This window comes from Ursus arctos, unplaced genomic scaffold, assembly GCF_023065955.2.
Source record: "Ursus arctos isolate Adak ecotype North America unplaced genomic scaffold, UrsArc2.0 scaffold_21, whole genome shotgun sequence".
NCBI lineage: Eukaryota > Metazoa > Chordata > Mammalia > Carnivora > Ursidae > Ursus > Ursus arctos.
In genome coordinates, this window is record NW_026622886.1 from 43663405 (window position 1) to 43690769 (window position 27365).

Sequence of the window (27365 nt, forward strand, 5' to 3'; positions counted from 1 at the left end):
TTGTGCTGGGGACAGGTCCAGTATTACAAACTACCTTCCATAGTTAGGCACATGTTTTTTGTCATTGTTGTTGTTTTTAAATAAAGATTTCATTTCTTTTTTAAAGATTTTTTTATTTATTTATGTGACAGAGAGACAGCCAGCGAGAGAGGGAACACCGCAGGGGAGTGGGAGAGGAAGAAGCAGGCTCCCAGCTGAGGAGCCCGATGTGGGACTCGATCCCGGTACACCAGGATCACGCCCTGAGCCAAAGGCAGACGCTTAACAACTGCGCTACCCAGGCGCCCCTAAAGATTTCATTTTTAAGTAATCTCTGCACCCAATGTGGGGCATGAACTCAGGATCCCAAGGTTAAGCCAGCCAGGCGCCCCCATAGTTAGGTACATGTTAAGTGAGCACTGGAAAGACCACTGGCAATAAACTCAGCAAGGACTGTATTGATCATTGTATCCTTAGCACCTAGTAGATTAGGCATTCATTTAACAAATAATCTATTGACTAAGTGAAGAGAAGAATGATCACTACATGAGCAAAACAAAGCCTTACAAAGAGGCCATGCTTGAGGCAAGCCTAAAGGAATGGGTAGAATTCATAAAGGAGGTTGCTAATAAGGCAGAATTTTTGAAGAACAGCAAGAATAGCAAGACAATTCTGGCAAAAGAAACCAGAAAGGCAGTCTGAGATCAGAATATGAAAAAACAAACAAACCAACCCTGGATGTCAAATTAAGAATATGAACTTATTTTTAGTCGACAATATAGGTTTATGAAGAGTGTAAGGGGAATGAAGGGGAATGAATTTCAGAGGACTGTTCAGGGTTTTCCAACAGCTCAGCTCGGCTACAAGGGAAGGGATACTGGCGTGAGAGAACCCAAACCCACGCCAGAGTAGCAGCAGAGGAGACAGCGAGTTCGGAGTGAGGAGAGAATCTGGAAGATCTCAGGACCAATCACTTCCAAAGAGAGTAGGCACAAAAGAAGGAACTTCGCTTTTCCCAACAACAGTGCTATTCTGGAGATAATGCTCACACTGAAAAAAAGTCGGGCTTGGGAGGAAGACTTTTCATAAACGCAGCTGGATGAATTACTACGTTTGGAGCACAAGCCTGCTACACTGTTCCCGGATCTGCGGTACAGAAACCTTTAATAGAGTTACAACGTCTGTGAGTCCTTCCACGCAGGGGGATCACTTACTGAACAGCCGTTACCTCCGCAGGCGCCTTCCTTTTATAGGGAGATGGGATTGGGAGGCTTCCTAACGATCAACAGTAACTGCTAATATTCTTCTCACAAACTCCTGTCAGCTTAAGCTCACAAACTACTAACAGGGAAAAAACTGACGAGGAAAGTTGTTACAGAAGCAAAGTCAAAGCACGACACACTTATTTCCTCAGCAAAGGCCCTGACTTATGAATTCTATTGAATGCCCTGGACAAGTAGTCATTCATTAAGTCACCTGCTACCAATATATTCAGCATCGTGTTTTGTCCTCAAATTTGCTGAATGAAGGTAACAGAAACAAAGAAAAGCTCTTCATACTGTCACACTGAAATTTTATTTTCAGAGCACGAGCTCTTTATCGGCAAGAACAGTAACTCATATGGTTATCTGCAGCAGTTAGCATAGTACCTGTTACAGAAAATGCCATCACGGAGTAATGAATGACTAACTGGGTGAGAGCAAGATGGTTCTGCCTCAGGATTTAAACTGTAAATATGAATACCAAATAAACGTTTGGTACTTCTTGCCAACTTGGGGAGTTTTTTAAAAAATTCACTCAATTTGTGGGGTGCCGGGGTGGCTCAGTCGGTTAAGCATCCAACTCTTGGTTTCTGCTCAGGTCATGGTCTCAGGGTTGTGAGATCCAGCCCGCATTAGGCTCCATGCTAAGTGGAGTCTGCTGAAGATTCTTGCCGCCACCCCCTACTCCTCCCCCACGTGCTCTCTCTCTCAAATAAAATCTTTAAAGAAAAAATTCACTCAATTTATGATTGTAAAAAGAGCCCTGACTGCCAAATCTGAGGATTCTTTCTGTCCCTTTTACACTTCAGAAGTTTCAAAAATAGGATATAACCAAGTAACTCATACTTCTGTTTTTATATTTTTAGCTCCTTTCTTTCAACTCAATATGGGCACATGTTCTTAAACATTACTTGTTGTCTCAACCCTGTAGTTCCTATTTAATTACATCACAAACTGTAAAAGGAAACTGGTATTTTCATAGTATGTTCAAGCATGTACAGTGTGCTTACTTCACTTTTCATGATCTTTTCTAAGAACTCAGTTGAAAGGGGCTTTAGAGAAAACTCTGAAGTATAACATCTGTAACTACAGATTTTTAGAAGGTTTTAAAAGACATCCCAAATAAGTAATAACTGGTAAGACTACAGTATGACACAGTATCCTGTAATATGTATTCTCTTTCTGCTCTAAAGTATTACCTAATTGTACGAAGAAGTGTAAGTATTCCAAATACCTACCTTTAAGTAATTCTTAAAAACTTTAGCATCAGGCTGTTGAAGCGCTTGACAAAACTCCTGAGGGGCCAAGACAGGAGGGAGAAAGAGAATGAATCTAATTGTACTAAATTCAGTGTAATTCAAATCCACAGTTTTCTTTTTGGAATTGTGATTAAAGAAAACATACCTGATCATCTTAACCACCTTTTTTTTTGTATGTACGGTACATTAGCATTAACTATATGCACTGTTGTGCAAAAGAGCTCTAGAACTTTTCACCTTATAAAATTGAAACTATACCCATTGAACATCAATCCCCCCCCCCACACACACTCCAGGCCACCACCATTCTACTTCCTGTTCCTAAGGGTTGGACTACTTTAGATACTTCACACAGGTGGAATTATGCAGTATTTCTCTTTTTGTGCTGGCTTATTTCATTAGCATAATGTCCTCAAGGTTCACTCATGTTGTAGCACGTGACAGGATGTCCTTTAAGGCTGAATAATATTGCACTGTATGTATATACTACATTTTACTTATCCATTCATCTGTCGAAAGGCATTTAAGTTGCTTTAAATCTACAGGAGTAGTACGGTAACTTACCAAAGTCAACTACAACAGCTCCTCACCAAAAAAGGTTCTATGGCATTTTCAAATGTAATACTTGTCAGATATAGGCTACTTTCACTTTTGAGAACATGGCTCTCCTAAACAAGGTTGACTCATGCCTGAGAAGGGAGAATGGGATAAGAACTACATTGCTCTGACTGTTCTCACATAGTAAGAGTGGTAACTGAGCAGAGCTTGACCAAAAGAAAAAGAGGTTAAGTCTCTCTAATAGAATTCTGCAAACAGTGTTGTCAGAAGGCATATGAAAAAGGGAAAACTGGGGATGCTTATCTTTTATAATCAAATTATTAGAAATATAATTTTGCTTTACTTAGCGATCTGGTATATTTCTATTTTTGATGGACATTAAGATCATGTGAGTAATTAGTAATTTATTGCTTTCATTAAAACATTACCTTTCTTATGTAACAAATTATAGCTGAGAAAATTCATTAATACCTTTAAAGATGGTATGGCATGAAATAAGAGATCATAAATTCATTAAAAATGAGTTTTATGATCACTCTTATGCAAGACCTATCCTATTTTTCATTCAATTTTTTCAATGTCTTTCATAAAATAGCATTATAAAACCTTTTTAAGAACACTGTTGGTGAAAAAACAATTCTTAGACTCCAACGAAGAAGAGATCTGTCATCAAAACTTTGATACCTCAATTAGATCTATGTGCTATTGGGCAAGTCTGGGTAACTACATGCCAAAGACATCACTGAATGCCATTAAAAAAATTACTTTGCAATAGTGTAAAAATGTAAGATTGCTTTCCAGATACTTCACAATATAGTTTCAGATTTAAAAATTAAGCATTGATAAGGCATATGTAAAATGAACTACCTAGCACAAATCTTCACAGCAGGTTTGTGTTGTGGTGCCCTTTGGCAGTCCAGGGAAGCCTACTGGACTCTTTTTAGAATGTTTTTTAAAATCTATAATTTAAAATTTATAATACATGGGATTACAGAGAAAACTTATTATAATGGTTACCAAAAAATATTTTGGTATGTGCTAGAATAACAAGACTTACGGACTCAGATAACAAGGCCTAGTGGTGTATCTTAAGAACTCATAATTTCAGTATCTTAAAGTATAAACAGTATTGAGAGATCCCTGGAACAACTAATGTGACACAAAAACATTTGTGATTTCTATTGGTGACAAAGTCACAGGCAATGCAAATGCTACTGTGATTTGTGATTTGTCACCTACACAATGGTAGGAAGTTAAACTTTTGGTTAAAGGTTAGTGAAAATGAAAATATAATTTTCTCCCATTCAATTTCATATATCCCTGAAGTTTGAACTCTGCGGTCCTGTATACAGCAAAACATCAAGTTGAACGCGGTTTTTCTTTTCTTTCTTTTTTTTTTTTTTGCAGTTTAACTTTCTTGAATCAAAATTTAGATCGAACTACATAGTCATATTTCTTTAATTAAATTAAGAGGAATATCTGCTCTGACAGCTCTTACCTGAATTATTTCTGGAGCTACCTGCAAGGAAGGCAGGTATTCTTGTTGAAGATACTGAACACATTCTGGGCCCTGAAAGTCAAAAGATAATTATAACTGAATTATTTTGATATTAATAATGCATAAAGCGAAATTAGAATGACACATGTATACGTCAAACACAATACAGTATTGTGATTAATAGTCTGGGGGCGCCTGGGTGGCTCAGTTGGTTAAGCAACTGCCTTCAGATTGGGTCATGATCCCGGGGTCCTGGGATTGAGCCCCGTGTCAGTCTTCCTGCTCAGTGGAGAGCCTGCTTCGCCCTCTCCCTCTCCGCTCCCCTTGCTTGTGCTCTCTGTCAAATAAATAAATAAAATCTTAAAAAGAAAAAAAAAAAGAATACAGTCTGGAGCCAGACTGCTTTGGTTTGAGGCCTGACCCTGGCAAATTTCTGGTAACTTGAGCAGGTTACTTAACTTGAGCCTCAGTTTTCCAATCTGAAAAATGGAATTATTGTGAGGAGTGGATGAGCTAAGAAATGTAAAGCTTTTAGAACAGTGCTTAGCATTCACTACATGTTAACATTACTTAGCATTATATAGTGAAGATTAAACAAATATTCTTCTAAATCAGCGAAGTAACAATGCCAGAGTCTTCCAAACACTGCAAGAAGAAAGCAAACAGAGGTGCACTTGTTCAATCTATCACTGGGTGGATTATGTGGTGTCTGTGGGTACGTGAGGGGAAGCTTTTGGGCAAGTGCTAGGTAGTAACCATCCTGAGAAACTAAAATACAAGCAAGAAAGAACAAAATGATATGTTAAGAGGTAACAGCAAAAAAGTACACCTGCCTTTTTCCGTTCAGGGAACAGGAATTAAAAAGCCACATGAAGAAACCAAGACCGAGAAAGACAGGGTGATTTGCCCAGTGTGCTGTTGATTTCATCTGTACTGAAAAGCAGGTCACCTGATTTCTAAAACCATTACTCTTCTCTGCCATCTTTTAGCACTTCTGGATGCTAAAAATTACAATAGTGTTCTGTTTTTTGTGTTTTGTTTGTTTGTTTGTGTTTTGTAAACTTAGTGGAGGGAAGGCAGAACTATTCTACGAACTAATCCCAAGCCCCTACCCCTTCTCAGAAGCTACAAAGGAACTTAGGATACAATTTGAAAATGGTTTTCCTATAGCAATGCATTCGAGAGGGTGGCCTAAAGTAAATGGAATAAATCCAGTACTACACACACACACACACACACACACACACACACACACACACACACACGCTATTCTCACTTTCAAACCTGAATCTGATTTAAAGATTTAATATGTGGATGACTCCAACCCCGGTCCAACTGAAAGTAACAGTTATCAAAATGAAACCATCATCACAAAAAAAAAAAAAAAAAAAATCAATCCATCTCTCTTCAATGCACTTTTCCCTGCCTTAACAGTTGAATTTCCTGTTTAATATACTGCTGAATCAAAGAATTTTTTATGTTTCTTCCTCTACCCTGACTCCTGCTCCTCTAACCCAATGAACCTACAGCATAATTTAATGCCCTTTCAAAGGAAAGCTATTCCTAATTCAGAGGAGCTAACAATACAATGTTTGTGAAAGTTCCTCAGATCCCTTCTACATTCCTTCTCACGTTTTTTGTTTTTGCTTTTTTTTTTTTTTTTGGCTGCATTTCACTGCAAAATGCAAGTTATTTAAAGTATAGCTGACTTTTCACCTTCTCTCTCCTTCTCTCCCTTTTTAAAGTAAGCTCTACACCCAACATGGGTCTTGAACTCACGACCCCAAGATCAAGAGTTGCATGCTCTACCGACTGAGCCAGCCAGGCGCCCCTCGCCGTTTTCTTCAGTGTACTCTCCTATATTTACAGCCTGTGTACTGCCCATCACCTCATATAACCCCACTGTTCTCACTTAAAAGTGGAGTGTTTTTTTTTTAAATCAGGAAAAGTAAATGTGTACCTCAAGAGGAAATCAGTCAAATGAATAAATGAGAAAACAGAACCAAGGGAAACATTTTCAAATAGAATATTGTTCGATTCAGTTCTAATTTGTGTCCAAATTAGAGCTTCCAAGAACCAAATACTTCTGAATCATAAATACTACTCTTACTGTTTCTATTCATTCTTCATCCTCCTTGATTTTCCCTTTTTTTTTTAAGACTTTATTTTTAAGTAATCTCTACACCCAATGTGGGGCTCAAACTCACAACCCCATGATTAAGAGCCACACGCTCCACCGACTAAGACAGCTAGCCCCCCTCCCCTGCCCCGACTTTCTAGCATCCTCTCTTATGACTCTGTTCTCTTAGCATTTGTACCTCTGGTTCTACTTCTAGCTTTCTCTTGACTCTTGCTTTAGCCAGGGTTTTTTCTATTCTGGTCTTAGAAAGTCTCATTCATTCCTACCACTTCGCCTTGACTACGCACTGTGGACTCCAAATCAGTATTTAGTTTTAACTGCTTCAGACCCATATTCCAACCTGCTCTCTGTGTTTCCAAGCTATCCTAAATTGTAACTGAAGTGCCCACTGACTTCCCAACTTTTCATATGTAACACAAGGCTTTTTACCACCTAATCATATTTTACTTTTTAGCTGTTACTTCTACCTCCCTACTTAGCTAAACAGGCTAATTCTCTTATTTTCTATCAAATCCACAAGGCAACGTCTTCTCTGTCCTCACATAGCTGCTTAACTTCGCCCGGAATGACAGCTCCTCCTCTTATCAGTCCAATTGTGTCTTAAGGCCTATCAAAAACCAAAACCAAAACCACTTCTTTCCTAGGGCTTTCTTAGACTGCCGTCACAGGCAAAACTGCTGCTCACCTTTAGTCTCACAGTATTACATTTAACACGGATGTATTAATTTAATGTATTCCTACTCAAGTACTTAACCCACTGAGTTATTTACACATCATGTCCCCTGATTCTAAGTCCCCAAAATTTTGGGGGACTTTTAAACTTAGTTCATCTTTATATAGCTCCCCTGCTACCCCCTCTCCCCCCGCTCAGTCCCCACATACTCTTCACCCTAGCATTGTAGGCATAGAGAAAATGCTGCAGAAATGAAAACCTTTCAAATCTGTATCAGAATAAAAAACTCAAGTTCAAATGAGGGAGTGGACTGCATGGAGACTGGTGAATACTTTTTTGGGGGGTGGGGGAAGCTGCTCTGTGGAAATGCCAGTCCTTTGTTGGCATCCTGGCTTTGAGAGAAGTTGGAGATGGGAATTTTTCTTTCTTTCTTTTTTTTTAAAGATTTAATTTATTTATTTGACAGAGATAGAGACAGCTAGTGAGAGAGGGAACACAGCAGGGGGAGTGGGAGAGGAAGAAGCAGGCTCCCAGCAGAGGAGCCTGATGTGGGGCTCGATCCCAGAACGCTGGGATCACACCCTGAGCCGAAGGCAGATGCTTAACGACTACGCCACCCAGGCGCCCTGGGAATTTTTCTTTTTAAAAAAAAATACCTGATTTTACTTTCAAAATTTTATTAATTTTTTAAGTAGGCTCCATGCCCAACATGGGGCTCAAACTCACAATCCTGAATCAAGAGTTGCGTGCTCCACTGACTGAGCCGGCCAGGCGCCCCAGTACCTGATTTTTAAATGTTCACAATCAATTCATGTTACTAAAAAATACTGTACAAGGTAAACAATTCACCAGCTGGATTTAGCCCAGAATCACTGACAATTTTACAAGTGATTAGACTGACAAGGAGAACAAAACATTCTAAGTACTGAAGCACTTATAACCATTTATAATACTAAGAATTTGGAGAAATCTGGCTGTGAAGAGCCAACTAAGTCATGAAATGTGAATCTTTTTATAATTTTTCACATTCTTTGTCAAACCAAAAACAAACATACATTTTAAACTTGTGACCTGAAACATAAAGGACAGTAAGAGATAACTGTTACTTTCATTCAACCCCTTCCTCATGTTCAACAAAGACAGAACTAAATCAACTTTTACAAAAGATACAGCAACAAGACGAGTCAAACACAATGAAAACCATAACAAATCTACATGTATGACGAACACGAAGGGGCACAGAGTGCAAGGCTTACCCGTTTGAGATGAATTGTTTTCAATGTCACCGCACACTCAGACAAAGCCTATGAAAAACAAGTGTGAGAACTTTAAAACACTCAATGTTTGGTTACTGATCTCACTTGTCTCTATTTCCCTGGCCACCGCTCATTAACGACCACTCCCAAACAAGGGACAGAGGAAGGAGAGCGACAGGCATATGGAATAAGTGGGTTGGACAGAAAAAGGAAAAAATACAAAAATGCTGTCTTAATACAGTATATCAAATCATAAAATCTAGCTTTTACTCGGTTTTGGGGAAATGAGCAAAGGGCACTGCCTGACATTAGTATTCTGAAAATGAGCTCTAGGGAAACTATCATCCAAGCAAAAGAAAGTTACTCCTAATGGTTAGGAAAAAACCATTCAGCACAAGGTTTAGAATGAGAGTAGTACGAAGTAGTAACTCAACTGAGTTTTACTGAGGGCCTGTATCATGTGCCCTTTCATGGTCCTAAAAAAAGAGGAGTTGCAGGCTGTTAAAGTTGAAGGAGCTGGATTTTATAGATTGAACTTTAGTATCAGGACTCAGTAAGAATCTACAAAAGGTCCAGAAGATATCATCAACCTTTTAAAAATGAATCCTAATTTGAAATTAATTTAAAAAATACCAGCAATGAGATTAATACGGTCAACCTGGCATTAAAGAATTGTGAGTCAGAACACACGAGATGTACAAGGTAAACAAAGGTTCCTGGGTGCTTACCAGCACTGTCTGTGCATCTGCCAGGTCAAAGGTCTGTTTTAAAGGTGCTAGGAAACATGCGGGGACAATGTGCTTATAAACAAAATCAGCAAATCCCACTGGTCCATCTTTACCTCCTGTCAAGAGAACGCAGATTTTCATCTTGTACAAAAAGAGAGTCAATTAGTTATCACTGGGGAAAGTTAACGCCCAGCTCCTTGTCTATGTTGGAGCTAGGGTTCCATTTCATCTCTAAGGGTCTTAGGAAACAGGTTGTGGAATGAAGTTTTTTGTTTTTTTGTTTTTATTTTTTAAGATCCTTACCCCAGAGTTCTACCAACTTGGAGAGGATGATAAAACATGTTTTCTGTGCAATTGGATCTGGATATTCAACTGCTCCTTGGATAACCGTAACCAGCACTCGTTCCACATTCTCTGCACCTGAAGAGAAAAAAAAACTTGGGTTTAAAGATTTATTTACTTTAGAGAGAGAGAACGTGAGTGGGAGGAGTGGGAGAATCTTCCAGTAGACTCTCCACCGAGCAGGGAACCTGACACGGGGCTCCACCCCACAACCCTGAGATCCTGACCTGAGCCAAAACCGAGTCCGACACTTAACGGACTGAGACAGACACCCAGGCGCCCTGAGCTTAATTTTAAAAAGACCTAGAAAGGCAATCTGAAGCACTTGCTTCGTTGTTTCTTTTTTTAAGATTTTATTTATTTATTTATTTGATAGAGAGAGAAGCAGACTCCCTTCTGAGCAGGGAGCCCGACACAGGGCTTGATCCCAGGACTCCAGGATCATAGACGCTTAACTGACTGAGCCACCCAGGTACCCCTCGTTGTTTCTTTTAATTTTTATTTTTGGGTAATTTAATTAACTTCTATTTTTATTTAATTTATTTAACATTTTTTAATTATTTTTTTTTTAATTTAAATTGTAGGTGTTAACATACAGTGCAACATTAGTTTCTGGAGTAGAATTCAATGATTCATCACTTACATACAACACCCAGTGCTCATCACAACTGCCCTCCTTAATACCCATCACCCATCTAGCCCATCCCCCACACACCTCCCTCCATCAACCTTGTTATTGTTGAGTCTTTTATAGCTTGTTTTGCTCTTTTTTCTTTTTCCCTATTTCCATATGTTCATATTTACTTTCTTAAATTCCATGAGTGAGATCATCAATATTCGTCTTTCTCTGCGTTATTTCACTTATCATAATACACTCTAGCTCCAAACATGTCATTGCAAACGGCAAGATTTCATTCTTTTTGATGGCTAATATTTCATTTTATTCATATGACACATCTTCTTTATCATCAGCTGATGGACACCTGGGCTCTCTCCACAGTTTGGGTACTGTTGATAATACTGCTATAAACATCCAGGTCCAGGCATCCCTTTGAATCTGTATTTTTGTATCCTTTGGGTAAATACCTAGTAGTGCAACTGCTGGATCACAGGGCAGTTCTATTTTTAACTTGTTGAGGAACCTCCATACTCTTCTCCGGAATGGCCACACCAATTTACATTCCCACTAATAGTGCAAGAGGGTTTCCCTTTCTCCACATCCTTGCCAACACCTGTTGTTTGGGTTAATTTTAGCCATCCTGACAGGTATGAGATGGTATCTCATCTGTTTTTTTTTTTTTTTTTTAAAGATTTTATTTATTTATGTGACAGAGAGACAGCCAGCGAGAGAGGGAACACAGCAGGGGGAGTGGGAGAGGAAGAAGCAGGCTCATAGCGGAAGAGCCTGATGTGGGATTCGATCCCGGTATGCCGGGATCACGCCCTGAGACGAAGGCAGACGCTTTAACGACTGCGCTACCCAGGCGCCCCATCTCATCTGGTTTTGATTTGCATTTCCCTGATGATGAGTGATGCTGGGCACCTTTTCATGTGTCTATAAGCCATCTGGATGTCATTTTTAGAAAAGTGTCTCTTTATGTCTTCTGCCCATTTCTTAATTGGGCTATTTGTTCTTTGGGTGTTGAGTTTGGTACGTTCTTCATAGATTTTGGATACTAGCCCTTTATCTGATAAGACATTTGCAAATATGTTCTCCCATTTTGTCGGTTGTCTTTTAGTTTTGTCAACTGTTTCCTTTGCCATGCAGAAGCTTTTTATCTTGATGAAAAGTTCCCAATAGTTCATTCTTGCTCTTGTTTCCTTGCCTGTGGTGATGTGTCTAGTAGGGAGTGGCTATGGCTGAGGTCAAAGAGGTTTCTATCTTTGTTCTCCTCCAGGATTTTGAAGAGTTCCAATCTCACATTTGGGTCTTTCATCCATTTTGAATTTATTTTTGTGTATGATGTAAGAAAGTGGTCCAGTTTCATTCTTCTGCATGTGACTGTCTAGTTTTCCCAATACCGTTTGTTGAAAAGACTTTTTTTCCCATCGGATAGTCTTTCCTGGCTTTATCGAAGATCAGTCAACCATATAGTTATGGGTCCATTTTTGGGTTTTCTATTCTGTCCCACTGATCTAGGTGTCTGTTTTTATGCCGATACTATACTATCTTGATGACTGCAGCTTTGTAACATAGCTTAAAATCCAGAATTGAGATGCCTCCATCCAGTTTTGTTTTTCTTTTTCAGAACTGCTTTGGCTATTCAGGGTCTTTTGTGGTTCCATATAAATTTTAGGATTGTTTTTTCTAACGCTGTGAAAAATGCTGGTGGTATTTTGATGGGGATTGCATTAAGTATATAGATTGCTTTGGGCAATATAGGCATTTTAACAATGTTTGTTCTTCCAGTCCATGGGCATGGAATGCTTTTCCATTTCTTTGTGTCCTCTTCAATTTCTTTCATAAGTGTTTTATCATTTTCACAGTATAGATCTTTTACTTCTTTGTTAGGTTTATTCCTAGGTATCTTATTGTTTTTGATGTAATTGCAAATGGGAATGATTCCTTGATTTTTCTGCTGCTTTGTTATTGGCGTATAGAAACGCAACATATTTCTACACATTGATTTTATGTTCTGTGACTTTGCTGAATTCCTGTATGAGTTCTAGAAATTTTTTTGGTGGAGTCTTTTGGGTTTTCTACATAGAGCATCATGTTGTCTGCAAATAGTGAAAGCTTGACTTCTTCCTTGCCAATCTGGATGCCTTTTATTTTTTTTGTCATCTGATGGCTGAGGCTAAGACTTCCAGTACTACGTTAAATAGTAATGGTGAGAGTGGATATCCCTGTCTTGTTCCTGACCATAGGGGAAAAGCTCTGTCTTTCACCATCAAGGATAGTATTAAGTGTGCATATTTCGTATATGGCCTTTATGATGCTGAGGTATGTTACCTTTATCCCTACTTTGCTGAGATTTTTTTTTTTTTAAGATTTCATTTATTCATTTGAGAGAGAGAGCACAAGCAGGGGGAGAGGCAGAGAGAGAAGCAGACTCCCCGCTGAACTGGGAGCCTGACACAGGGCTCGATCCCAGGACCCGCAGATCATGACCCAAGCTGAAGGCAGACGCCCAACCATCTGAGCCACCCAGGCGCCCCTTGTTGAAGGGTTTTTATCAGGAAAAGATACTGTATTTTGTCAAATGCTTTCTCTATTGACAGGATTATACAGTTCTTATCCTCCTTTTATTAATATCACGTATCACACTGATTGACTTACAAATATTGAACCACCTCTACAACCCAGGAATAAATCCTACTTGATCGTGATGAATAATTCTTTTAAGGTACTGCTAAATTCGCTTTGCTAGTATTTTATTGAGAACTTACAGAAAATACAGATATTTATCTGTATCCATGTTCCTCAGGGATATTGGCCTATAGTTCTCCTTTTTAGTGGGGTCTTCGGTTTTGGAATCAAGGTAATACTGGCTTTGTAGAATGTGAAGTTCTCACTTCATATAGTGTAACGAGACAAAAGCATTTACAGAATTGATAAGATCCCTCAATTTTTGTTAACTGGGCTCCTAAATTTTAAGCATAAAACATTGAAAGCTAATCCCTTGTTATTTTGCCCTCTGGATTTCTTGCATAGCAAAATTCTCTATGTTGATCAATACAGTCCCATTTATTTTTTAATTTCAAAATGACAAATTGGCCCGTAAGACTCAACTGACAGGTCAATGCCGGCAAGCTGCCACCATGCTATTTACACCACTGAGGAATCAATTAAAGAATACTGCCCCAGGAAAAAGGGACTGAAGACAAATTAATTTTAAGGTCCTCTACATGAAATTGATTCCCACCTTGATAATAATGAACTGTCGCCCCAGGGGCAAACATACTTCAACTAGCTCTTGCTCATACTGACACACAACAGCAAGGCCTCAAGCAGATAATCTCGGCGCCCCACCTTGATTTGCTATGACCTCGCTCATTCCACTGCCTGTGACTGTTTGCAGGAAAGCAAAGTAACTTCTTCGCAACATTTGCTTCTCTAAAGCAGCAGACTGGTCATTTTCTTCTGCTGGTCGGAGCAATACCTCAAAAATTGCATGAAGGAGAGGCATGAACATTTGCTGTAAAAATGGAGATACCTGTATCTGAAGATAAAAGACAAAAATTACTATTCCAGAAATGTGAAAGATAAATATAAATATGAAATTTAGAAAAACACATTTTACATAAAGCCTTTATCCAGAGTTTCTATTTAGGATATATATTTACATAATTCTGTTGGCAAATATCAATATTAGGACAAAAATCTGTATTAAAGTATATACATTATTGAAATCTTCAAAATTGTTAAGTTCAACTCATTTCCTATAGTTCAAGATTCAGGTTAAAATAATAGGGATTCAGATACATTTCACAATCAAATATCACCATAGAATATTTTCAAATTTAAATTATCAAGAAATGAATTCTATTGTTAAATTATAAGTAGAATTTATAGGATTGGGCTCTCAAGGCTTTATGTGACTTGATGCAAATTGCTTCAATTTCTTTGTCTATTAAATACAACAGTTATCTCTAGGGCTGTTAGGAGGATCGAATGAATTAATGTGCAAAAAAAAGGGTGGAGAACGGACTTTGAACGGAAAGCACTATGTGTTAGCCATTTTTATTAGCCAGCTGATACTTGGTTTACATTTCCTTGTACAAGAAAACTGACTTTAAACTCCTGCCTGGGCACCCAAGTTACAAGCTTTTATTTACCTCCAGACATTTTAGTACTCAATGCTGTTTTCATTTGCTTTTCTAAAATAGCAGACTCTTTTCTTTTGCACAGAACAGGTAAGATTTGTTTTTATGAAAACATCCATTAAGCATGACCTATGTGTCAGGCAGTATGCCAGACACTGGAGGTGACAACAATATCTACGGTCCATGCCCTCAAGTGACTTCTATTAAAAAAAAACAAAACAGAACAAAACCAAGGGCAAATGCCAAAATGTACCTAAGATCAACATATCTCATTTGTAAGTCAGGAAATTCTCTGAGCCCTAAAGGTCTGTGGTACCTTAAATTTGGCTGTGATCTGGTTGATAAGAGGAATGAACTCCTGGAGGTCTTTTGCTTCACAATCTTTGAGCATGTGTTCTGAGGCAGATGGGATGAATGGAAGAACTTCTTCCTCTAGGCAAATAATCATCCGATGAAGGAAAGTACGAACTCCACTTCTGAGAATATCCTTTTGCAAGGGACAACTGAGGGCTGGCAAGAACGTCTGTAAACAGTCCAGATAAACTTCGGAACAGCCACACTGTTTCACGGTCTGCTTGTTGCTGAAAGCTTTGCTGGTTCGGCTACACAAGCAAAATCAGGCAACTTGTTTTAACTTTATGCTTTAATAAAAGTTTTATGGAGTAATGAAAAATAATGCACAACCAATTACACAACTGATACTTATTTTCTGTCACAACTGCTTGTATCTTTAGCCAAGATGGTTATTTGTATACTACTGCTTCCAGTTGCCATTCCAGAAAGGGTTCAAATTAAATGAATGGGAGGTAATGAATATAAGCCTTCAAATGAGAACCCACCTAGATGTTTTACTAAAATCCTACTGATAAAGTATGCAGAGAAGAGGGGGGAAAAAAAACCAACCCCACTACTATGACTGGGCTGTACTAGACAATCTGCAAACTACTGATTTAAATTTAGAAAACAATCTTTAGAACCAAGTTATTTCCGCAGCCTAACATGAGCTTTTGCACTGGAGTACTGCGCAGTGCAATTTCTCTGTGCAGCTTCTTATTAGCAATCACGACAACGTTCACACTGTTACGGTGTGCCAATAACATGTATGGGCAGAGAGAAAGAAAAGGCAGGTTGGGCAGTCCTCAGGACACAATGAGAGAGCTAAAAAGAAGCCTCAAAACTGATCCAAGATGTCCCAATATGTCACTGTTATGTAAACTCTTCAGCCAGGGACGCCTCGGTGGCGCAGTTGGTTAAGCATCTGCCTTTGGCTCAGGTCATGATCCCAGAGTCCTGGGATTAAGCCCTGCATCGGGTCCTTGCTCGACGGGGAGCCTGCTTCTCCCTCTGCTCGCCGCTCCCCCTGGTTGTGCTCTCTGACAGATAAATAAATACAATCTTTTGAAAAACAAAACCAAAAAACTCTTCAGCTAAATCCCCCTAAATACACGATCAATTTATACTCAAGAAGTCAGAGGAGTTAAGGATTTAGACAGCTGTCATACCAGAAACGCAGAATGTTATGTGATATATTCCCTTCTTCAGCTAAATCATCTAATTCACTGGATTTAGAGAAGAAGGGTTTAGATAATTCTCTCGACAATTCAGTTTTCAAAACATGGATGTGTGTGCCCAATTCTAAAAGATCCAAGTAAATGGTTCTGTGTCTACAGACACTCCATTTACAGTTTTGATTCTAATTACACTCACCTGGCAAATCCAACAGCATGGTTCAGACAATCTGCTAGTGATGCCTGTCTTTCTTCATCTTGTGCCAGCATCAATTTTTCTAACAGAATTTTAAACTTCTCCATTAGTGGGGTTAATAGATTTCTCATTAAGGCCTGTTTCCGTTCAGCTGGATATTCACTATTAACAATCAGCACTCCGGCTGTCTCATAAATAAACAGTTGATCATCGCTGCTCAACAAAGACTGGTAACCATTCTCCTAGAAAGAAATTTAGTCCTCTTGGTGTTTATCATTGTTCATTCAGTTCCTCTCATTTAAGCACAGTAAGTCCAACAGACATAAGAGATAAAATCACATCAACTCATTATTAAAAAGTAGATCAAGTACTTAAAAAAACAAATTTTCTCCTAGGACCATATAATGGAAAGAAAACTGAATTCGAGGTCAAAAGGTCATGGGCTTAATTCTACCCTTGATAAAACTTTGCAAATTACCATAGAAATTACCATATCCTAATTTTAGTTAGCCTTCTAACTTGTTTTCTTTTGTAAAAATCTTATTTGTACAACTGTTATGAGACTAAAAATGAGATGTACAAAGGTGCTTTGAGGGGCGCCTGGGTGGCTCAGTTGGTTAAGCGTCTGCCTTCGGCTCGGGTCGTGATCTCAGGGTCCTGGGATCAAGCCCCACGTCGGGCTCCCTTCTCAGCATGGGAGTCTGCTTCTCTCTCTCCTTGCTCATGCTCGCTCTCTCTCAAATAAATAAAATCTTAAAAAAAAAGAACTAACAATAAAAACCACACAATAAATCCACACACACACACACAGCAAGTTTTCCTTTAAAACGTTAGAAAATAAGACTGCAAATAAAGAAATAGCTCTCATTTAAGCACAAGTAAATATCTCACATACTGGTAAATTCCTGTTAATGAGTTTTATTATTTTTTACATATATATATATATTTTTTTTTTAAGAAAGAGAATCTTGGGGTGCCTGGGTGGCACAGTGGTTAAGCGTCTGCCTTCGGCTCAGGGCGTGATCCCGGCGTTCTGGGATCGAGCCCCACATCAGGCTCCTCTGCTGTGAGCCTGCTTCTTCCTCTCCCACTCCCCCTGCTTGTGTTCCCTCTCTCGCTGGCTGTCTCTATCTCTGTCAAATAAATAAATAAAATCTTAAAAAAAAAAAAATTACATAAAAATCTAGACCGATGGACGTCTGGGTGGCTCAGTTGGTTAAGCGTCTGCCTTCAGCTCAGGTCATGATCCCTGGTTCCTGGGATCAAGTCCCACATCATGCTCCTTGCTTGGTGGGGAGACAGCTTCTGTCTGCCGCTCCCCCTACTTGTGCCCTGACAAATAAATAAATAAAATCTTAAAAAAAAAAAAAAATCCAGACTTAAGTAGTGCCTGGGTGGCTCAGATGGTCAAGCATCTGCTTTCTGCTGGGTCATGATCTCCAGGTCCTGGGATAGAGCCCCATGTCAGTCTCCCAGCCTGGCAGGGAGTCTGCTTCTCCCTCTGCCTCTCCCCCTGCTCATGCTCTATCTTTCTGTCTCAAATGAATAAATAATCTTATTATTATTATCTTTAAAATAATTTAATTTAACCACATAATTCATGGGTAATCTTTCATGCAGTGAAATTATGTAACCACCATACTCTAAATACTGCTATTTACTTAAAAGAACAGAAGTATTTTCTATTCTATCTAGAAATTATTTCTAGATAGAAGTATTTCTATTTCTATCTAGAAATGTTTAACATTTCTCAAGTGGCTGCTCTGGTAGCAACTTTCATCGAAATGAGTCAATGTCAGTGTACAAAAACACACAGCAGTCAAAACATAGTTACAAAGTATCTCAGCTTAATTATTTCTTGTGAAATGAATACCAAAATATCAACCAGCATGTAAACTTTACCCAAAGCCTTAAATTACCCCCAAAAGTCAATCCAATGGTAGCAGTCACTTAGAATGGCTAATATGATCTTATACTAAACAGGAAATAATTTAGAAATTGAATTTTTCCCTTCTCTATAAAATACTTCAACATTCAACAGAGAGAGCAGACCATATCTCACTCTGCTAAATTTATCAGTCAACTCTTTTCCATTTCTATTCTTTTTATTTTTTATGATTTATTTATTTATTTTGGTGGGGGAACAGAGAGGGAGGGAGAGAGAAGCTCAAGCAAACTCTGTGCTGAGTGAAGAGCCTGACGGAGGGCTCGATCCCACAAACCTGAGATCATGACCCAAGCAAAAACCACGTGTTGGACGCGTAACTGACTGTGTCACTCAGGTGCCCCTCCGTTTTTATTAATTCTATTACTACACTTTGTTTGCTAGTATCAACAGAATTTTAGTAAACAGAAATAACTAATCCTTGTACACAACCTCTCATCCCTGCCACCACCACCCTCCATTAAGAAAACTGCCCACAAGGCATTAGCATCGAAGGCTAAAGGCATGTGTGGCATCAAAGATACTTGGGGAAAATCTGTAATTTGGAAAGATAAATACTTACAGGTGGAGAAAGCTCTAGTAAATCTTGTATCCTATTCAGAATATCCTCAATGAAAGGATTCATTTGTTTACTGAATAAAGGCAAAAAAGAAAAATCACAATTATATAAACCATCGCACTCAAAATACCAAATTCCTTTTTAAAAAGAATGAAACTAAAAAAAAAAGTTCAATTCTAAGCTAGTCAGATGTGATCATTAAGACAAGCTAGGATTTTTAAAAAATTACAACCTTATATGCCTTATAAGGTAGTTCTCATACCAGAAAATGGTACTAGTAAAAAACAATACAAAACAGAAAGGTCAAAAAGTTTATTTTCAAGAAATACATTCTTTAGAATTTCAAAGAAGTCACAGAGTAATCTACAGCAATAAAACTGTCGGTTAAATAAATAACTAATGTCATTAGTGATGACAGGGGTTATATATAAAAGTATGCAAGCAAACCATTTTGCAGTGATGAATCTGGCTACTGAACAGTAAGTCATTAGCATTATGATATCAAAAAAGAAAACTTGATTAAAAAAAAAAGCCTTAGGACAAAAACTGAATCTACCAGAGGCTTTCAGAAAATAATTTATAGGGTCTCATTTTAACAATCTTAAAAACAAAAAGTAAACATAACAGCTGACATTTAGTACTTACTTCAGAGATTTGACAAATCTGGAAAACAGGTAAGCAGTTCTGCTCCGTACTTTTGCACTAGAATGCCGCAGACCCCTATGATCTAAGAAAGCCATCTAAAGAAACAGAGACACTTTTACTATTTCTACACTTACTTAAAATTTTTATTGGTATCATCACAATATATTTTTGTTCGGATCAAATTTTACTTCTTAGCTCCTGGAAGGCAGGAACCAGGTATATATAACAAGGAATCCTTGAGGACACCAACAGGCCCTTGAGGACTTGTTTTAGATGACTGATTAAGCCAGACACTGTCCATTTTAAAGAAAGAGAGGAGAGGTTGGTGTCAGTATAGTCAAGAGTTTCTGAGAACTTTTGGCTCTGGGAAAAGTTATAAAGACAGAATCCTATCTGCTCATTAGCTGAAATACCTGGAAAAAAAAAGATCCCAGATACGGAGAATGAATGTATACTTACTAGTACACATGGAATGTGTTGAGGTTCAACTGTGAAAAACTTTTCGTATCTAACAACGGTTTCGAAGAACTCCAATGTCACAGATGTATGCTGATAAGAACTAACTCCTGATGTTACCAACTGGGCAGGAAAAAGTTAAGAAATCTGTCCTTATTCATTGTAACATCAAAATGCCCCAGAATTAACAGATACTAAATTAAGGAACTCCCACCAGCTTAAAGTGAAAACAGAAAATTATGTTCAAAATAAATTATCTGTAGTATACTTACAGTTCGCATCATATCCTGCAAAGCACTAGCTTTTGAAACATCACCTGAGAAGTGAGCACCATGAGATACTGGAAGAGCTTCTGCCAACATATACAGCAATCTTATTGCTACTTCAACTTCCATAAAACGTGTAGTCTGCCAATTCCTACCAAAAGAGAGTATGTATGTGAGACCTGAATAGAAACATTTTATATAATACCAACAAAAGCCTCTTTAATTATTAAGAAGTCACAGCAATTATTAATTTGAACAGGCAACAAAATTTACATAATAAAATTAGAAATAACTGATGTAACCCACTTCATTGTTTACATTCCAAAGAGCAGTATTTCCCCACAAGGGTCATGATAAATGGGGACAACATTAATATGGATGGAGCTATAGTGTATTATGCTAAGGGAAAGAAGCCAGTCAGAGAACAACAAATACCCTATGTTTCACTCATATGTGGAATTTAAGAAACAAAACAGAGGAACCAAGAGGAAAAACAGACAAACCAAAACACAGACTCTTAATGACAGAGAACAGATGGTTACCACAGGGGACGTAAGTGGGGCGATGAGTGAAATAGGTGACGGGGATTAAGAGTACACTTATGATAAGCAATAAACGATGTATAAAATTGTTGAATCACTATATTGTACACCTGAAACGAATATTAACACTTTATGTTAACTACACTGAAATTAAAAAAAAGATAAATGGAGACAAGTGCATTGCTTCAGAGATCCATGTAAGATCTTAATAAGTAACAAAGATTAGTAAGTTATATGAATCATTTATTGTAGACCATTATCACAGAGAAAAGGAAAGCGGTAGACTCATGACAAAAACAGTAACAAACTTACTGCAGTGTAGAACTGAAAACTCTGCGCACAGAAGCCAGCAGTAACTCTGGTGAAACTTGAGCAAGCCTGTCCAACAATAACTTCAGTTGTTTTCTATATTCTACAAACATGGCTTCATCTTCACCCTAAGATATATTTTTAAATTCTTATTTTAAAACTTAAAAGACCATAAAAAATTTATGTAAATGGTTAGTTCTCATATAGTTTCCTGCATTTCTAAATTTAGTATGTATTTTTATTTTTTCATTAACATTTATTTACACAGGACAACTTACTATGTTTAGTAGCCTTTCCTGTCCTGCCCACAAATAAGCATTTCTAAACACAGCCCTAGATCTCAAAAGCCTAGAGACAGAAACAGTATAGGCAGGGGGTTAAGGACAAGAATCTAGAGCCAGAATGGGTTCATGCTGGGCTTTATGCGAACTTCACCACTTTATTCATACTCCTCGTATCTTGTAATACCCTATGAATGAAGATATATATATATATATATATATATATCAAGCCTGGCTCTTTGTAATTGCATAATGTGTTGGTTATCATCACTGTTATGTTTTTACAGTCCAAAGTTTTTGAATCCAAAGTTCAGGTGGGGAACTGAACTCTCAGCACGGTGCAAAACAGTATAAGTGATGCCTGAGTTGATAGAAAGCAGCTGATGATCCTTGTGCTTGAGGGTAAACTGACTCGCTAGCAACCCTGGACAAGACTTACGAATGGAACTAGTCCAGAGAGTAAAGTGACTCATTCCCACTCTCCCACAGACACTTATGATCTGAGGTCCACTGACCAGGCCTCGACTCATCACTCTTATTAAATACAAAGTGAGATATGATCACCAATGATACTGTCAATATTTTACAAAGCTCAATGCTACAAAGTGCTTTAAGAAGGGACAAAACACCAAAAAGGTATTTTTTGAAGGTACTGTGAAGGCTTATGAAGCTTCTACTCATTTCACCTAAGGTTGAAGTCAATGATAAACAAGAGTGATTGTTAAAATACTTCTTATTTTAAAGGACTCTAAAATAATCAAAACTTAAAATGTTAACTTGAGGTAAGTAAATAATGAATTAAAACAGATTTCTCCCTAATGTAAAATTCTTACCTCATTTTCAAAGTTATATTCTTCATCATAAGTCAGTTTTTTCATAACGGCCAACATGATTGCCTAAAATTAAGAATAAAATGTCTTTTGTCAGTTTCCTTTAATTTGATATACTTTGAAATTAAGCTATATTTCAAGAAAGACAGCAGATATCAGTTTATAGGCAAAAGAAGTCAATTACCTCTACGTTAGCTTTTTGCTGATCCGAGAGCACTGGAAGCTGTTAAAAAGTAAGCAATAATTTATTAGGTTTCCTAAAGTTACACTCGCTTATCAAAACAGTTTTCTTTTCTAAGACTTTATTTATTTGAGAGGGAGCACAAGCGGGGTGTGGGAGGAGGGAGAGGGAGAAGCAGACTACCCGCTGAGCAGGGAGCCTGACTCCGGGCTCAATCCCAAGACCCCAGGATCATGACCTGAGCCCAAGGCAGACTCTTAACTACGTGAGTCACCCAGGCACTCATCAAAATATTTTTCTAATCAATTAAGATCTTTTAAACATGCACACAACTTCCGTGGAGGGAGGTTTGGCAGTACCGTTCTATATTTCAAATGCACCTAATCTAAGACCTAGCAATTCCTACTAAATAACTTGACACGTAGATGAAGTTCAACTTTAAGGATATTTATAATATATTCACCAAAGAAGTTTATAGGACAGTAAAATATGGTCTTCCCTTGTTTTCAAACAAGGCAAAAAAAGCTAGAGGTCTGTTAAGAGGTACACAGTGGGATTACCAGGAGTCATTTTTACTTTCTTCATATCTTTCCCATTACTTAAAATTTCTTAAGGTACGTAGGCTGACATGTGTTACATTTATAATAATACAGAAGCTAATATTTTAAGCTTGACTTAACTAATCAAATGTAAGAAATAGGAATGGTTTTGTCAGCTAATGACATAATGGGAAATTACTAATTTTTAAAAGGCTACCCGCCATAATATGGAGACTACTACCGTCCACTTTTTAAGTTCTTACTGGAAGCAACTCTGCAAAGGAAAATTTTTAACTTTAAAAAACTGTTTATAAGAAATGATGTATATGTAATTTAAATAATGAAAAATGTTCAACAAAATTTCTACTATATTTGAAATAAACACAGGGGCGCCTGGGTGGCTCAGTCGGTTAAGTATCTGACTCTTGATCTCGGCTCAGGTCTTGATTTCTGGGTCATGAGTTCAAGGCCTGTGCTGGGCTTCATGCTGGGTGTGGAGCCTACTTAATGAAAAAAGAAAAGGAAAGAAAAAAATAAACACAGATTCAAAATGAAAAAATAACCTAAACCTGTAGCTAATTCGAAGCTTGTTAAATTCTAGTGAATTTTAGAACTGGCTATTCCCACTTTCTGGCTAAGAAGCTGAGTTGGGGGCAAGGGAAAGATGGACATACGTTAATATTTAACAATAAATATCATTAGCTAGTAAATTATGGGTATTTTCTTCTTTCATTTTTCCTGTATTTTACAGTTCTCTATGGCTCATCTCTATTATCTACTGGGTAAAAAAGATTAAAACAAGGACTCACCTGTTTCAAAATATGAAGATAATCGTAACAGAATCCAATAATGTTAGAAGAGATGTCATCATCCTCATGAATTAGTAGCTGCAGCATCAGCGCCACTTTTGTTTCGATAGCTTGTAGTGCCTCTTGAGCATTCTTGATATCCCCATTCTTAATTAATTTAGTCCAACTAACTATCAATGACTGTCCCATTCCATTTACCAGCTTAGAAAATCTGGCTAGAAAGTCAACATCTTCTTCCTATTAAGCCATCGAAAGAGACCTCAATTTAAAACCACCCACATAAAAAACAATAACAACAAACAAAAAAACCACCCACATAAGAAGAAAAGCTCTAAACTTCAGTACGAATCAAGTGCCAATTATAACATCCAATTCTGAACATTAGACATTTAGCCATTCTACCACCTTGACTGAAAAATTTCCAGAATTTGAATCCTACTATTATTAACCACTTGTACTCTTTCAAGCAACTTTTAATGGTTACAGACCTGCAGATATTGCCAATCTCATAAAAGCTTAAAAAAATATCTGTGGTTTCAAAGCCTTCCTTCTAAACTGCTCAAGTTAGTAAATATGATATGTAACAACTTATAACAGTCCTTTCTGAAACTATTTAATTTGAGCCTTAACTACGCTGCAAGAGAGAGAACTGCTGTTACAACTACCTGCCTAAGGTCAGACCAGTGTGAGAGTCAGAACTCAACCTTCAGATTGTTTTCATTCATTATCCTTAGGATGTTCTCCTATAGAAAGAGATACTACCTTCACCATTTTAGGTCTTTTACCACAGACTAAGTAAGACAATTACTAGCAATGTAAGAAAACACTAATATTCTTCTGTCAGCAAGGACAACACTAGAGCTGTATTACTGACCTAACAGCAAAACAAAGATTTCTTAGTAATTTTTTTTATCACTGTCATGGGTAAAAAAAAAAAAAATCTTCAAATTCTGTTTGTAAATTACTTACCACATTCACTCTGTTGGGGCTAAACTCCAACAGCTCAAATGAATAACAATTCAAAAGTATGGTGAAAACGTAACCTTTGTAACTAAATCTAGATTTGGTCAAAACATATATAGTATAGTTCCTTGCTACTTAAAGTATAGACCAGTAGTAGTATCAGAATCAACTCGAAGTTTGTTAGAAATGCACAACTGCAGGTACTATCCCAGATCTTCAACTTTAAGAAATGGTATAACCTACTGTCCAGGCCAATGCTACAGATAACATTATGGCTTTCTGGATACAATGTTTCCTTACAGTCAAGGAGAGTTTACAATATTAAAAAAAAAAAAAAAAAGTAAAGAAAAGGAAAGCATATTTAAATTAGTACCTGTCCTACTTTGTTCTACAATTCTCAAAACTTCATACATAAATTTACTGACCTGGTCAATGCTGAAAAACCCAGCAGACTGTAACACTTGACACAAAGATTCTACTAGTTTCATTTTATCAACAGGATCCATTCCTTTATTTACAATTTCAAATAAACAGTCACATGCTTCTTCCCGTAGAACTTCTATTGACATATGACCTAGCAGCATATTTATAAACCTAGCAATAGGAGGAAAAAAAAGTTACAATGTTTTCAAACTCATTAGTTTTATATACTGTACTTTGTAGGTTTCTTTCTTTTTTTTTTTTTTTAAAGATTTTATTTATTTATTTGACAGAGAGACAGCCAGCGAGAGAGGAAACACAAGCAGGGGGAGTGGGAGAGGAAGAAGCAGCCTCCCAGCAGAGGAGCCTGATGTGGGGCTCGATCCCAGAATGCCAGGATCACGCCCTGAGCTGAAGGCAGATGCTTAACGACTGAGCCACCCAGGCGCCCCTGTACTTTATAGGTTTCTATCTTTAAAACTATAAGCATACTTACCTATCATTGGCTATAAGGGATAAGTCTATCCACGAGACATAAGCCCCAACTACTTCAAGGCACTGACATGTCACTTCTGAATTAGTATACTGGTAATTTTGTAAAATTTGGTACCATGATTCCACCAAGTTTGGAATGCACTGCTCCCTCATGGTATCTTTTATTAGAGTATTCCTACGGGCCTCCTAAAAAACAAAAGAAAACAAAACACCTTATGTGCAAAGTAGATTATCGCACTAACTTTTGACATCTGACTAGTTGCACACAGTAATTTCCTCACAATTAAACTTCTAGACTTGTTAACACATTCCCTGCCACTATTTCCTACTTATCAACTCTAAAATCATTTCCTGTGATTCTTTTAATTTCCTTTTTCCATTGTATTCCTCAGAGCCAGATTTAATTTCTTATTAAACACAAACTATAAATAAGCATTAGTTAGAAATCTAAAGCACATGATAAAAGGTACTTCTCAATATTATGCAAACATGCTATTTATTTTTTAAAGATTTTATTTATTTATTGGACAGAGAGAGACACAGCCAAAGAGGGAACACCACCAGGGGGAGTGGAGGGGAAGAAGCAGACTTCCCACTGGGCAGGGAGCCTGATGCGGGGCTTGATCCCAGGACCCTGGGATCATGACCTGAGCTGAAAGCAGACGTTTAATGACTGAGCCACCCAGGTGCCCCGCAAACATGATATTTAAACTACTTAAGGGAATGGAAATTTGTTTTTAATTAAAAGAAATTTTTTTGAGTATAGTGGACACAAGACATCACATTAATTTCAGGTATACAACACAGTGAATCAGCATCTCTATAAATTCTGCAAGAATAGCGATGATTTTTTATTTTTTAAGAGATTTTAAGTAATCTCTATACCCAACGTGGGGCTCAAACAACCCCAAGGTCAAGAGCCACGTGTTCCACCGACTAGCCAGCTACACGCTCCAAGAATGGCAATAATTTTTTTTTTTTTTTTTTTGAGAGAGAGAGGGAGAAAGAGAGATGGGTGAGGGGCAGAGGGAAAGGGAAAGGGGAGAGAGAGAGAGAAAGGGAAAGAGAATCTTAAAAAAAAGATTGTATTTATTTGAGAGAAAGAGAGAGCACGTGCAAGCGAGGGGAGGAGCAGAGGGATAAACAGACTCCCCCCCTGAGCAGGGAGCCCCAACACAGGAAGCCTGATCCCAGGACTCTGGGATCATTACCTGAGCTAAAGGCAGATGCCTCACTGACTGAGCCACCCAGGCGCCCCGAGAGAGACTCTTTTTTTTTTTTTTTTTAAAGATTTTATTTATTTATTTGACAGAGATAGAGACAGCCAGCGAGAGAGGGAACACAAGCAGGGGGAGTGGGAGAGGAAGAAGCAGGCTCATAGCAGAGGAGCCTGATGTGGGGCTTGATCCCATAACGCCAGGATCACGCCCTGAGCCGAAGGCAGACGCTCAACCACTGTGCCACCCAGGCACCCCAGCCGAGAGAGACTCTTAAGCAGGCTCCATGCCCAGACCAGAGCCCAATGCAGGGCTTGATCTCATGACCCTGAGACCATGACCTGAGCCAAAATTAGGAGTTTGACGCTTAACCAACTGAGCCACCCAGGCGTCTCAGGAATGGCAATAATTTAAACGCATACTAACCTTTAAAGTTGTAAGTATGTCTAACATATAATGACCTTAAGTTATTATACACATTTGAATCAAGCAATTTTTTTTCTTTTTCTTTTCTTCTTTTTGAATCAAGCAACTTCTTTTGTGTTAAGAATAAGGAGAAAGTTATATTGGATAATGAATAAAGAAAGACTAAGGTGATGGATGGGCTTTATGACTGAGAACACAGAAGAAACTAGCAGATTTATAAGCAATGATTCCTCCTCACTCAGTAACTGTACAGCAGTAGTAAATACAGACCACATTTCTCCAAAATTCATAAAACAGAACCAATTTGTGTATTTTA

At 37.9% G+C, this 27365-nt stretch overlaps 1 protein-coding gene across 2 annotated transcripts in view; it reads right to left on the reverse strand.

Annotated features, from left to right (window-relative positions):
- The window catches only part of XPOT (exportin for tRNA), a 161592-nt gene that overhangs the window by 1089 nt on the left and 133138 nt on the right, over positions 1 to 27365 (reverse strand). Inside the window, exons 9-26 of one of the 2 annotated variants that reach the window (XM_048218192.2) lie at positions 25408 to 25592; positions 24917 to 25085; positions 23529 to 23765; positions 22184 to 22222; positions 22003 to 22065; positions 20892 to 21016; positions 20044 to 20188; positions 19775 to 19894; positions 19316 to 19410; positions 18674 to 18743; positions 16170 to 16408; positions 14779 to 15064; positions 13669 to 13858; positions 9657 to 9773; positions 9354 to 9469; positions 8626 to 8673; positions 4557 to 4628; positions 2480 to 2536 (exon numbers count right to left, since the gene is read on the reverse strand). In XM_048218192.2, coding sequence (XP_048074149.1) covers positions 2480 to 2536; positions 4557 to 4628; positions 8626 to 8673; positions 9354 to 9469; positions 9657 to 9773; positions 13669 to 13858; positions 14779 to 15064; positions 16170 to 16408; positions 18674 to 18743; positions 19316 to 19410; positions 19775 to 19894; positions 20044 to 20188; positions 20892 to 21016; positions 22003 to 22065; positions 22184 to 22222; positions 23529 to 23765; positions 24917 to 25085; positions 25408 to 25592 — 2373 coding nt within the window. Of the gene's footprint in view, positions 1 to 106; positions 2537 to 4556; positions 4629 to 8625; positions 8674 to 9353; positions 9470 to 9656; positions 9774 to 13668; positions 13859 to 14778; positions 15065 to 16169; positions 16409 to 18673; positions 18744 to 19315; positions 19411 to 19774; positions 19895 to 20043; positions 20189 to 20891; positions 21017 to 22002; positions 22066 to 22183; positions 22223 to 23528; positions 23766 to 24916; positions 25086 to 25407; positions 25593 to 27365 lie in introns of those variants that run through there. The other variant, XM_057316523.1, reaches the window with a different exon arrangement.